This window comes from Pecten maximus, chromosome 8, assembly GCF_902652985.1.
Source record: "Pecten maximus chromosome 8, xPecMax1.1, whole genome shotgun sequence".
NCBI classification, from domain to species: Eukaryota; Metazoa; Mollusca; class Bivalvia; order Pectinida; family Pectinidae; genus Pecten; species Pecten maximus.
The window spans coordinates 35694095-35707970 of record NC_047022.1 but is presented as its reverse complement, the minus strand read 5'-3'; the positions used below and the strand labels follow the sequence as shown (position 1 = coordinate 35707970).

The 13876-nt window shown below is 36.4% G+C and overlaps 2 protein-coding genes across 3 annotated transcripts; one reads left to right on the top strand and one right to left on the bottom strand.

Annotated features, from left to right (window-relative positions):
- Positions 1-60: 60 nt before the first annotated feature.
- LOC117333344 lies at positions 61-2928 on the bottom strand. Its single transcript, XM_033892601.1, has 3 exons — positions 2794-2928; positions 2262-2646; positions 61-1275 (listed from the first exon to the last, which is right to left on the bottom strand). The coding sequence occupies exons 1-3, from the start codon at positions 2870-2872 to the stop codon at positions 1077-1079; spliced, it is 663 nt and encodes a 220-aa protein (XP_033748492.1). The 5' UTR covers positions 2873-2928; the 3' UTR covers positions 61-1076.
- On the top strand, positions 1197-6909 carry LOC117333343 (BTB/POZ domain-containing protein 6-like). Of its 2 annotated transcripts, none has more exons than XM_033892600.1 (3): positions 1197-1286; positions 4854-5153; positions 5430-6909. In XM_033892600.1, exons 2-3 carry the CDS (start codon positions 4885-4887, stop codon positions 6439-6441), a joined length of 1281 nt encoding a protein of 426 aa, XP_033748491.1. In that variant the 5' UTR covers positions 1197-1286; positions 4854-4884; the 3' UTR covers positions 6442-6909. The 2 variants fall into 2 exon arrangements, with proteins under 2 accessions (XP_033748491.1, XP_033748490.1); XM_033892599.1 differs by lacking the exon at positions 1197-1286 and adding an exon at positions 4033-4140.
- Positions 6910-13876: the final 6967 nt, after the last annotated feature.

Below are 13876 nucleotides of genomic sequence, written 5' to 3'. Positions count from 1 at the left end.
ATTGTGTATAAATGTCTAGGCAAATAAAATTGTATTTAACCAAAAAAAATAAAAAGTGTCTTGTTCAAAGAGCAGTTCAAACAATTTTTATTTCATGAAATTATAAACATCTAACAATGTTAGAAACTAGATAACATATACTACTCACTCACATTCAATTAATTATTGGTATTGCGCAATACAGGTTAAGAGAGCTTAACATGACAATCCACCATTTTCCTTTAAAGGTGGTTGCTCATTTATACGGTGCAACCCTTCTATCGTTTGCCTTCAGAGTACAATATTATATATGACATAGTAGCACCTTCACATTTTGAGTTAGAGTAATTGTAATAATAGTATCAAGTGTTGAAACGTAGGAGGCGTCGGAGGGAATTAACTCTAGATAGGTCTAAAGACATGTCAAACTATGGACGGGGGAGGTGCAACATCTCTGTAATTCAATACATTTCGTAATTGTCAATTGCTTATAACAAATGTGTATTTTTATGAACCGTGCCGTTTTCCAAATGAATAAAAGCGTATCATGCTGATAACAGGAAACCTTGGAACAACAGTCCACCAGAAGATTCTACCAACTGCAATCCCAACGGATTGTACACATTTGAATACATAAGATATAAGACCTTTGAATACAAACTGTAAATCTGTTACAGTAAAGCCTATAATTAATTAAACTGCGCCATAAAGCTGTTTCGTTCTCGTCAGTGATGCTGAGGGGCCTAAAGTGTTGATACCAAGGAGACGACGGTAGCAGCACAAAATAGGTCAAAAAATATAACAATACATCACAACTATATAAATTGAAATTGTATTGTATATTGATCCATGATTTAATCCTCTAACCTGATTTAGTGCTTGGATAAAAATGTAACGGTGGGTTAGTGCCCTCGGGAATGGTGTAGTATCCCGTGCCATCATGGTTCCAGCACACAGCCTCATCTTGCCAAACGTAGGTATAGGGAACCATCTGAGGTTGACGTTGGAACATATCTGCCCAATGTTTTACATCAAATCTCCATAGCAACATGTGTTGTTGGGTTTTCACAAGCAAAGCCGTTCCGTCCGGAGAAATGTCACCGGCCACCGGATCTTTTTCGTGACCTGTGTTCAAATCCATGTGACCACTTGCTGTTATAGGAAACTCTGTTGTTTGTATTCCAAGCGCTTTTAGGAATGTGGTAATATCCGCCATTACCCCCTCTTTGTATTGCTATCATGTAAAGCTCGCCATTAGAGTCCACCATGAGAGTGTCAGAACCTAGCTCGTCGGAACTAATAAACAGGTAAAAAAGTAATTATAAAGTCAATCTTCAAAATTATGATTTGGTCTTTTACTTTAGCATACAATGAACGGCATATATAACATTGGTTATCAATCAAACTATAATAAATTAAACAGTATTCAGCTTTACTGTAACAGATAAGTCTGTATGAAATATTTGCGATCATCAAAATAAAACAAAATAGTTGTCTTTTCATGTTTCACAAGGAAGCCTGCAAAATATCGCAAAAGGGAACAAAACAAAATGATTGCAAAATAATTATTACAAAATGATGCAGAGTATATATATATACATATATATAGTCAATAACATTCCTTTGAGACGAGGATCACTGTGTATGTGAAAACTTAAGAATAGCAGGAGTACCTTAATTTGTATACCTCATGTTTATAAAAATGCCTGTTATTAGTAAAAAACATCATATCTCCCTAAGGCGCGTGAGCCAGGGCGATAAATATCATATCTCTCTGGACCGCATGCTCCCATGGCGACCCCCACATTCTGTTGCGAGGAGTTGTCTGCAGTTATTTACAAATGGCAGACGAACAGAAACGCAAACGTTTTCCTGCAGTCGAAGAGGCAGAAATACAAATGTAGATAAAATTCTGCAAAATAAGATTGCTCAGAACACGAAAATATCAACAAATGTACACGCCAACTGTTTCCAAGAGTTTCTAAAAGAAACTGTCAATAACACATTGACTTGGAATCGTATCAATTGAGCGACCGGGATCACAGGGGTTTGTGATAAAAATGATATCTCGTATCTTCAGTTTATTTTTGAGTAGCATCATTACTGATTATTTCGGTATAATAAACAATATATGGCCCTGGATGTAGGGTAATATGAAGGTTCGTTTAACTTCAGCTCTCATATTTCCCTCGGGCAAGCCCTCGGGAAATATGGTACCTTCGAGTAAAAAAAACTTCATATTACCCTGCATCCAGGGCCATAAATGCATAATATACACGTACCTGTATTGTAGTATCTTCTCGTACGTTATATTGTGGTTTCCTTTAACCGAATCTGGCTCTGCAATCAAATACACATTATCCGCTGCCGGGTGTCCTTTGTCCGTGCCGATGTCACCTATAAATATACATGTTAATCCCGCTCGGAACGGACAAGGACCGACAGCTATGTCTTCCCAATCAGCATTCACGGCATTAGTCAAAGTAATACTCCCGACCACTTGAGCTGTCGTTGCGTCTATTGCAAATACGGTGGAGCCTGCGTGATGATGGTCGTTGTGGATGTACAAGATACCCGGATGTTTGCGACTAGCTGCACATCCTGAAACTTTTACAACTCTGCTGTCTTGAACCGTGCCAATCAACGTTCCATTCCGAAAGTCCAGGTCTGTATTTGAAATCCAAAAGTAATGTTTATACATGGTTCACACATTTTCAAGCTTTGTTTTGTGAAAATTAACAACTAAGAGTGATTTTGAAGCGTGATATAATGTACATTTTGACTATTGCATCATGTAACGTTGGATAATCCTACCTGCAGAATCTTGAAAAAGAAATCCAAATGATAATTGCAAATATAAAGTTAGATATGTTATAAAAAGAAGAAACGCCATCGTGGCACTTTATCTCAGTCAGTCAATTTTGGTCACTGCATGTCTGTAAGCTGATAAGGTGATAGGAATGGCTCTTTTAACCAACGTTTATATGTGTGGCTGATAAGGAAAGTTTTCAGTTAAACGTTTGGTTTTAGCCGCTCATAATGTCTGAATATCTCAGAGAAGTATTGTATTCTTACTTTCTTGTTCCATTTTCTAGTACAAGACAACATATATGATAATTTTTTTATTACAAACTTCCATTCTCATTAATGTTTGATATGCAAATGTATTGCTTAATAACTACACTAACAATGAAGTGTGCTGACATAAAAACGAAACCCTAGGTCAAATCCGTTACGTTACATTGTTAAACTGAGAACTAGGGTAGCAGCTAAACTAGAGTAAATAGCCATGTCGAGGATTTCTTTTTTAAATGGGCTCATGATGTAGACAATGATGCTTCCCCAGTTATCATTTCATTCCGGTGGTCTCCATCAACATTCATCTTTCGAAACCTGTTGTTGCTCAATTCTCTTTTAGAAGTCGAAATCTGTCATGGAAATCATGATAATATGCCCTTGAACATCAAATTAAGACATGTAAACCCAATTACAAAAATTAATAATTATTAAGTATCCTGTGTACATTATAAAAACCAATAGTCCGTATAAAACTGCTATATGTGTATATCATAAAAACAAATAATCCATATAAAAGGTCCCTGTGTGCATAAAAAACAATAATCCCTATAAAAATATCATGAATGTATATCATAAAAAAACCAAATAATCTCTATAAAAATACCATGTGTGTATATTATAAAAACCTATCATCACTATAAAGATATCATTTGTTTATATTACAAAAACCAATTATACCTACAACAATTCCCTGCTTGTATATTATAAAAAACAATTACCCTTATACAAATACCATGTATGTACATGTATATGATAAAAACCAAAAATCCCTATGAAAATGTGGGTAGATTATAAAATTTATCCAAATATATATCCTCTATGTGTATATTGTAAAAAAAAAAAATTTCTCTTTTAAAAATATCCGTATACTATAAATCATTTGTATAACATTTTTGTTTTATATTTTCGATAGGCCACGTTGTTGATATCCGGAAAGATATTACGGTCTGAGAATCTAAAATTGGAATTCCATTAAAACGTTCTATTGATCATCACGAATTATGCGCTTGAAATCCACTTTCGGTTTGTTTCAATTGAATTTCCGCTGTTTTGTATCCTTTCAAGACTGAAAACGACTTGTTGGTAAGATACTTAATGTGATTGTTTTGGTATTTCATAATCATAGTTTGACATAGATACATCTAGGAGCTGATCAACAACCAAACATAAAATAAGTTTTCAAACTTCACATCGGTATACTATAGATACAGTATACATATGCTTTACATTACCTAAATTCATTCACTTTTTACACGGTCCCTAGCTGTGCATTTTTTACATATAGTTGTGCATACAAAATGTATGTACATGTACACATATATATGTTTTATGTACGTGTGTACATAACAGTATACAATGTAGTTGTACCTTTAAAAACTATCGACCTTTTGCTGTTAATGCAAACTCCTACTATTAGGCTAACAGGACATTTCTACTAGTTTAACCTGTCTTATTATTAGTCTGAAACCTAGAGAATCGCTCCCAAATCAACTTATTGTTGCATCTTTATAGGAAACAGAACCACTGTACATGTAGCCTATGTTTACCAGTTTGTGTCTAATCCCCCCCCCCCCCCCCCCCCCCCCCCCCCCCCACACACACACACACACACACACACACACACCCTCCTTAAAAGATAAGTGACTGAAATATCTATTAGGAATATGGTACTTTGCTTGATTAATACTGTAGAACTGGCTACATCTTCTCATCTGCTGAAAACAAATTCTCTTAGATTATCATAACCACAACTGATTGTGGCAGTGATTGCTCTGTTCTTACTATCTTTATCACAGATGTTGGGTGTTGTTTATCATCTGAGGACAAATGGCTGAATTTATCAATGAGCAACAAAACTGGAGGAATGGCAAGACACTGAAACAATGTAACCGCTACATCCTGGAACAGGAAATTGGCTGTGATATCCACTTCATTGTCGGACCCCCAGACAACCAAAAACGTATTGGGGCTCACAAATGCATTTTAATGGCTAGAAGCGATGTGTTCTTTGCCATGTTTGAAGGGCTTATGGCAGGGCCAGATAGCTTGATAACAGTTCCAGACATTGATCCATTTACTTTTAAGAAAATGTTACTGTAAGTATAATCAGATTTTTGACTTTCTAATCATAGGTTAATCAATACTTTATGTACAGTAAACTTTACAGCAGGGAATCTTTAATTGTCGGTTTAGTATGAAGTACAAAGAAATGTTATTTACCATAATTTAAAGAAATATCAGCTTTATTTCACTGTAAAACTGAATAATTTTCACTGGTTAATTCTAAGTACATGATTCCATGATCTTACATGTACCATATTGATTTTAGATTCAACGATAAATTGTTTAAAAATTCAGTTTTCATCCCTCAGGTACATTTACTGTGATGATACAGGGATAGATTTGAGTGAAGCTTTTCCCCTTCTATATGCTGCACAGAAGTACAATATCCAGGGCCTTGTTACACGATGCGACCAGCGAATGAGGGCAGGGATGTCGGTGGAGAATGTGTGTTTTGTTCTGATGAATGCAGTTCTATTTCGTGCAGAGGAAACTAAACAGCTGTGTCTACAGTATATATATCTTCATGCATTGAATGTATTTTCAGCAGATGGATTCATGGACCTCTCAGAAGAATGTCTGATCGAAATACTTCAGCACCACAAAGTCAATATGCAAGAAGAAAAGATATTTGAGGCAGTTGAAAAATGGGGCGTAGAAAGAATCAAGAGACAGAATTTAGAGGTCAATGCAAGAAACACTCGCAGTGTCCTGAACAATATTCTACCGTATATTCGCTTTCCAAGGATGGATGCCTCTTATTTCACAGATAAGGTCTCTCTTAAAGGTATACTAACTGATTCAGAACTTGTGACACATTATCGATTTTTAACCACCAAAAGAGCTGACCCACCAGAACCTCCAAGAGACCGGAGACTCGTATTTGACAGATTTAAAGGCAACATGAGTGGTAAAGGATATTTGCGTGGAAATGCTGATGCCATTTCCTTCATTCTCTCTGATGATGCTAAGCTACATGAGGTTTTTGTTTATGGGAGCTGTAAGAATGAAGCTCTGTATAGAATAAAACTTAACATTCAAGAAGATGAGCATAAGCTACCAGAAAAATATTTTGACTTAAGGACTAATGGCGCTACCAAAACCTATCCACTAGAGATTGTGCCTCCTGTGTTAGTGAAGAAAGATGTCCGCTATTCACTCGTGATGCAAATGACAGGCCCAGCCAGCTATAGCGGACAACATGGGGAAACAACAATTGCCAAGGACGGTGTGACCATTTCTTTCATGGTCAATGAAGCAGGACTGAATGGCACAAATGTCAAACAAGGGCAATTCAGTAGCCTTGTCTTTGAAAAAGTGTAGACTCACTTTTGTAATTGTATACTGTACATGTTAAATGAAACTGTACATAAAATCCAAGGGTATCAACTTACATTGTAGCTTCATATGAAGACAATACGGTAACCTGATTAGCCTGATTTCCCAGTGATGACCTATCTAGATTATATATTTATACTATACATTGTATCCTAACAAACCGACATTCGCTTGTTGCGTATTCACGAGAAATAAGTAAATGGTCTGGTCATGTTAAATAACGACAGTACAGACACGTTAATTGTCGAACTTTCTAGGCAAGTTTTCTCTTAATCAAGACAAGTAAATTACAAACGACCACATGTCTTTCATTCCATAATACTATCTTCGATGGCTGTAGAAGACAACAGTGACGTTAACTGGTATTTCCTCCCACAATTCATTATTAGACCTTACGCATGTGCTTTTACAGCAACCAAATGAATGGATATTAAAATGAATTTTATACTTCAATACGAGTTGTAGTTCATAACCCACAAGTTCAGAGACAAAACAAATTGATCTTGTACGTTAGGTCGGATGAACGGACGGGTGCTATTTAAGCATTGAACTGTTACCAAATGGTAGTATACAGTCGATATGAATACAATTTGGGTGACAGATAAATAGAATGCCGCCCGACATGAAATATTTATCTGTCACCCAAATTGTATTCATATCGACTGTATACTACCATTTGGTAACAGTTCAATGCTCATATTTACATTCATAAAGATTTTTTATTTACTGTAGGTTATGAAGCGTTTAAATTTGCCGCTTACCCTATCACTGACGTCATCAAGTTCAAATACCGGAACAGCCGAATTTTCCAGAAGGAATAATATAGTCCCTGATGACGTTATTAATAGCAAGCACATAAGATCGTTTTTGTACAATTTGGCTTTATTTTTTATTTCATATACGCTTGTAGGTATCGTCAAATTGTTCACAATTGCATAATTTCTGATTGTTCAAAATCGAAACCGTTTTTTCTGCGCAATGATATAAAGTTAACATTTAGAAGTGATGCGGCTTTGAACGGGCATTGCCCAAGACAGACTCGATTCCTCGGAAACACTTATGTTTCTATCGACTGGATTTACGTTATTTTAAGAAGAATACCAGCGTTTAGATTCTAACTGAAAGTCGTCTTGTCAGTAGGGGAAAACGATTCCAAGGATATTTCGTTCGAAACAGATTCCAGTCTAACCGGTCAACTCAGTGTCGCTAGGCTAACTTAGCAGACGATTTTCAACTTCACAGGGGCTCGATTTCGTAAGGTAGGCCTTTGACATCAGTTAATAACCACAAAACTAAAATCCAGTAGGCCTACACACACACAACCGGAAACCATGTCGATACTCCCGATATTTATACAAGATTGATTTTATCAATTAAATACATTACTTTTATTGTTGTTGTATCTTGCATTTCTGAAAATTCGGAACGAGACCCTGTGAGTGTGAGTGTGACGACATTGACAATTTGATCATATTTCGTATAGATCAAGAATGGCACTTATAGTAATTTCGTATTGACTACATTTTTCGAGTTATAAAATGATACTCTCATAACTTGTGATGTTGCTTTATTTTTCGTTGTGGCTTCTGTAAATAAGTGCTAGCATTCCAAAGCTCTCTAGGCCGAAAGTAACTGGCGGCCATTGTTTAACCTACAACACTTGGAGCTGTATTCCTACACTGACCGAATCACTGTAAATTGTAGTATACAGTCTCATGAATACAATTTGGTTTACTAACGACATATAGACAAATGCAACACAGAATGTAAATATATCTTCCTGGAAATTCAAAAACAAATTGCCGGGTACTGATATTTGGACAGGAGGAACCTTGGATAGACTTCATGTTTGTTCCATCATTTGATTGACTTTGAACTGTATTACTGTTTAAGAAAAATAATGCAGACAATCGCCTTACACATCACTAACAAATTAAAAGGTCAACCAGGGGCGTAGCTTCCTATACGCGGGTACGCAAGTGCGTACACATAATTAAAAAAAAAAGGATCCTGAAGCTTTGATTGTCATTGTTTTTTTTAAATATGTTTTCCCCATACCCCCCCACCCCCCACACCACCCCCCTCACTTTCGACACCACATCTGCGTACACATCAGATCAGGTCTATCTACGCCACTGTCAACATCAAAATGCGGGAAATGGTATCGTTACTTACTAAACTTCTGATTGAGTCCGAGCCCTTTGGGCCTCTTGTTACATTAGCTGTCGATAAGGATCTCCAAAGCAGACCTGGTACTATCCTTTGGTAAATAGGCTCTTGCATATGAAAGGTTATAATCTTATAAAGATTGATATGGTGGGGTTTGTGTACTATCTCGGTACACCTGCCACATCTACTTTTTTTATTCCAAGACCATACGGGTTGTCTTATCAAACAAATAAGTGCGGTAGTATGAATGGTCTTGGTTATTCTAATGATTAGATAATTTGAAAAATGAGAATTAGGATAAAGACAATCGAGTGATTAGATAACATAGTAAGAACTACATGATATTACACTCACAATCGTACAGATCTAAATGTACTGAAATATAATGAACGTACATTGACTAATGTGTTAAATATTCATAAATGTGCTTTCCTTAAAGTACTTTTCGAAATTGTTAACATCAGGGGCCGCGGTGGCCGAGTGGTTAAGGTGTCACGACACTTTAACACTAGCCCTCCACCTCTGGGTTGCGAGTTCGAAACCTACGTGGGGCAGTTGCCAGGTACTGACCGTAGGCCGGTGGTTTTTCTCCGGGTACTCCGGCTTTCCTCCACCTCCAAAACCTGGCACGTCCTGAAATGGCCCTGGCTGTTAATAGGACGTTAAACAAAAAACAAACCAGAAACAAACCAAATGTTAACATCAAATTGTTTGTATCACATAACCACGTTTACAAGGCCAGCATGAACGATCCGAAATACGCACACCGTATCTCTATTTCAAAAACAGCCTAAAACGTTCACGCTAATTATCAAAGAGCCGATGTAAAAGGATAATAAACAATATGGCTAGCTAGACTCGTTTTAAGTTAATGACGGTTGTTAATGAATAAACTGACGTTGATATTACCATCAATTGGCTGAAATATGTCTTCCTAGAAACAAATTATATGACCGTTTAATGATTAAAGGTACAAAGTAGATAAGAATAATGGCCGCTGATTTCAATTCGAAAGACCTCGCCGGACGGAAGTTATGAATCACAAAACAAAATACTACATCATGAACAGCGAAATTGCATACATGTATGACCGATTACTCATTGTATTATAAAAGATAACTAACGTACACATCTGTGTCGTAGGAGTAGCCTTGTATGAAGTTCACAATGAATGATACTATTCAGAACTGCAGTACCTTTTGTGTATCTTTTATGAAATAAAATTGCTTTAAATTCAATTCAAATGAAGTGCTTCTTTTTCTTTTACTATCGAATGTAGTTTATAATGCTTTTCTTTTAATGTGTTGTATTTAAATCATTTGATATAAATAACTGTTTTACTTCATTACAAAAGATATAGACATATATTTACATTCCTAATGTGGTTTGCTGATATGAACATACCAAGTGAAAACAACAAACATATGACCATGAATACACTATGAAAACCGTATGAAAACATTGTCTCTCGTGCAAATCACCTGATTAATCGGGTCATATTAATACGCCATCGACAATAAGACAGGAAGAGTAGCTTCCCTTGGATCGATAACGTTGGTACGAGATAAGTGTTAAAAATATTGAGATATATTTTATTTAGATCTAATGGTGTTATGATTTCTTTGTGTGCGGTTGGCCGTGCTACACCTGTTCTCATTCGTTCTTTTAACAACCCGTCTAAATTAAACAAAAAAGACCGGAAAATGCGGAACGACATTAAAACAATGGCGCGGTGCATAGGCGGGATCTCCCGGCTGTTCTAATAATTTGGCGTTTCGTAGTATACATGACTAATTTTTCTTTTTAATAAAATTTCTCGTTTTCTCGATATAATTTTTTTAAATCAAGGTTATGTAAATATATGAATTGAATAGATTTTTTTTAATTTTCATTGCGGCTATGAATACCAGTAGCTAGCTACATATCCTCCGAGGCTACCGCGCGCCACGGGACATGTAGCTAGCTACTGGTATTCATAGCCGCAATGAAAATTAAAAAAAATCTATTCAATCCATATATATGTTGTTTATGTCATCGTAGTATTATAGCCATATATTTACATTCTGAGTGTTGCTTCTTTATATGGATATACTAAGTGAAAACAACACGCATTTGACTATGAAAACATTATGAATACAGTATGAAAACATTATGAATACAGTATGAAAACTTCATTTCACGTGCTGATTTGAGCGTCATCTGCCATAGGACCAAATGGAATACCATACAAGTATCCAAAGCTACTGTGGCACCTGTGACTGCTGTTGAAGATCATTTGGAGGCAGGGAGTTATACCTTATTGCTGCAAAAAGGTAGAAGGGTGTTTTGTACCAAAAAAAACATCCAAGGAGATATGGCAGTTCAGGACAATCTCTTTGCTAAATGTGGAAGGGAGGATCTTTTTCTCAGTGCTGGCGCGGCGTTTAACAACAAAGATGATGTCCAACCAGTATGTAGACACATCGGAACAGAAAGGAGGGATTCCGGGGTTTATGATGTATGGAACTTACCAGCATCATCAGTCAACTCATTGACGAAGCAAGGGTGAATAGAGGAGACGTGAATGTCGTTTGGCTCGATCTGGCTAATGTACATTTTGTATACGGAACAGTCCCCCACAAACTGGGGAGGAGGCACTGCGGCACTATACCCAGACCACATACAGAGAATGATCAGAAGCTATTTTAGCGGTATTCAACTTCGATTCTCTGTAGATGACTTTACGACTTCGTAGCAGAGGCTAGAGAATGGACGATTCCGTCGATAGTCGGCAATCAGATCAAATGCATTGGGAAATGGTACGATGAATGCCTTCGTGAAACTAGCAGCATCAAGCGAATAGAGCAGCAAACATCAGAGGGGATGAGGAATATCGACAAGACTGGACTACCTGGCAAGTACAAGGCCTGGATATTCGAGCATGGAATGCTTCCCCAGCTGACCTGACCACTGATGCTATACGAGATGGGGTAACAAGAACAGGCATTTACGGAGTTGGCTTGGAATGCCACCATCTTTTTCTGACGTAGGATTGTATAGCAGAACGTCCAAGCTACATGTACAATAATTACCAATCACCTCGTTATTAGAGGAATACAAGGAAGGAAAGGCCAGACTCATCATGACACTGAAGATTTCAAATGATGTGAAAGTCAGGCAGGCCGGCGTTCCTGTCAAAACAGGAGGAAGTGGTCGGCAAACAGGGCTTTAGAGGACGCAGAAAGCTGGCCGAGACATAAATATACAGTTGGGAAAGTATGTCAGGGCAGACAGGGTATAGTAAAAACTCGCAGATAATCATAGAGAATGGCAAACACAAAGGAGAGGAGGGGATGGTAAGGAGTGTATTAGAACTCAGGAGGAGGAGGAGGAGGAGGAGGAGGAGATGGGTTGTCTGGCGCATGGAAAAGATGGGAGACTGAGGAACGTCATTTGACCTGGATGAATATCTGGCGATATCAACCAGCGCAATTGCTGTGGTCAGAAGTTAAATCTCTATACGCCGGTAAAATATTCCCTGTTTCATTACTGTAAATTATGTTTTCTTTGCCATCTATTTACATACATTGAATCTAATTTAACACGAACTATTGATTGGAATTCTTTTAGTTTTGAATAAAATAAAAAACGAAAAAAACAACAAACAAAAACATCAAAATACAAACAAAAAACAAACAAACAAACACAAACAAAATTACTGGAAACTGCGAAGCGAAAGGACACTGTAAACGATGGCACATTGGTGGGATCACCGGCTATTTCATTAATTTATCATCTTTTCGTATACAGCTAAGAAAAGCTTTTTTAACGAATCTGTTCTTTATGTTTTTATTCTAAATCGCCCTAATATAAGTATATAAAATGAAGGTATGTGGATAATTACTGCTATTCATAGTCACCATAGAAATCATTCAGTCCCTATATAGTTTTAAATTGAAATAATATCACATTGCAGTTAAATACCTAGTACATAATTATTATGTATAGGCCCTAAAATAACAAGGACAGGATAAATGACAATCGTTTGTTCTGCTACTTTTTTTTCAATTATGAAATTGAAAACTTCTTAATTTTTCTCCGCCCAAGGACCGTCATTTATATTTGTCTTTAAATTACCTAAGGGCCTTTACCAGTTACTAGGTAGACCTCTATTAAAGATTTTAATAATTATAATTATTCAATTTAAAACAACAAATGTGGTGTGCAATACACATGACATGCGCACAGTTTGGTTAATACTGTTATCAGTATTGTCATTAGCATTTCACTTCTTTGATTGTATATGCGATAGTTTCAAGAACATTGATTATAAGCAGCAGTTTCTTACACATACTTTATGGCGAGCCAAGTTGTCATTAATTCATGGAGCAATGCTAATCAAGTAATCCAAATGTCTTATAAAGTATACGATACTATGGCGCGGGAAGGATGTCATAATTAGATATTTTTGCCTAGGCAAAAATATTTAATTATGACATCCTTCCCGCGCGATATGATACATAATTTTTATACAATGTATCGTACTTACTTTATAACATATCTCATAAAGTATATAAGATACCGTATCTCTTAAGTATATAAGATATCTTATATAATTTGTTTGATTACTGGATCAACATTGCTCCATTAAAGAATGATAACTTAGCTTTCTGGACCATAGAGATTTATTTCAAGTCGAATATCTAAGGAGAATATTTTTGTTGGTCTTTTAGATTTTTAAGATATAACCACTTAGTAACAAAAGAAAAGATAACCAACAATATCTAAAGGCCGAAACATACATACAACCCGCTCATCTGGACAAAAAAGTGCCGAGATGTGCAAGTGCCGAAATAAGGTGCCGAGGCGTCTAGCATTCCCCGGTCTCACTAGTTACCGACAAGAGCCGACAAGAAACTAGATTTACCGACAAGAGCCGACAAGAAGTTAGAATTACCGACAAGAAGCCGACAAGAAAGAAAATGAGAGATAAAATAGTTTTTATTTATTAAAACAATCTATGATTTGTTGATTTTTTTTATTTAGGAATATTTTGTTGTCTAATGTAATGTTGGCGAAAGTTAATATTGAGCCGACAAGAAAAATAGATCTACCGACAAGAGGCTGCAATTACCGACAAGAAAGAAAATAAAAGATAAAACACATTTTATTTATCAAAACTATGTTTGATTTGTTCATTTATTAGTTATTTATTATCTATTTGGATTGTTTTGTTGTCTAATGTAATGTTGGCGACAGTTAATTGAGCCGA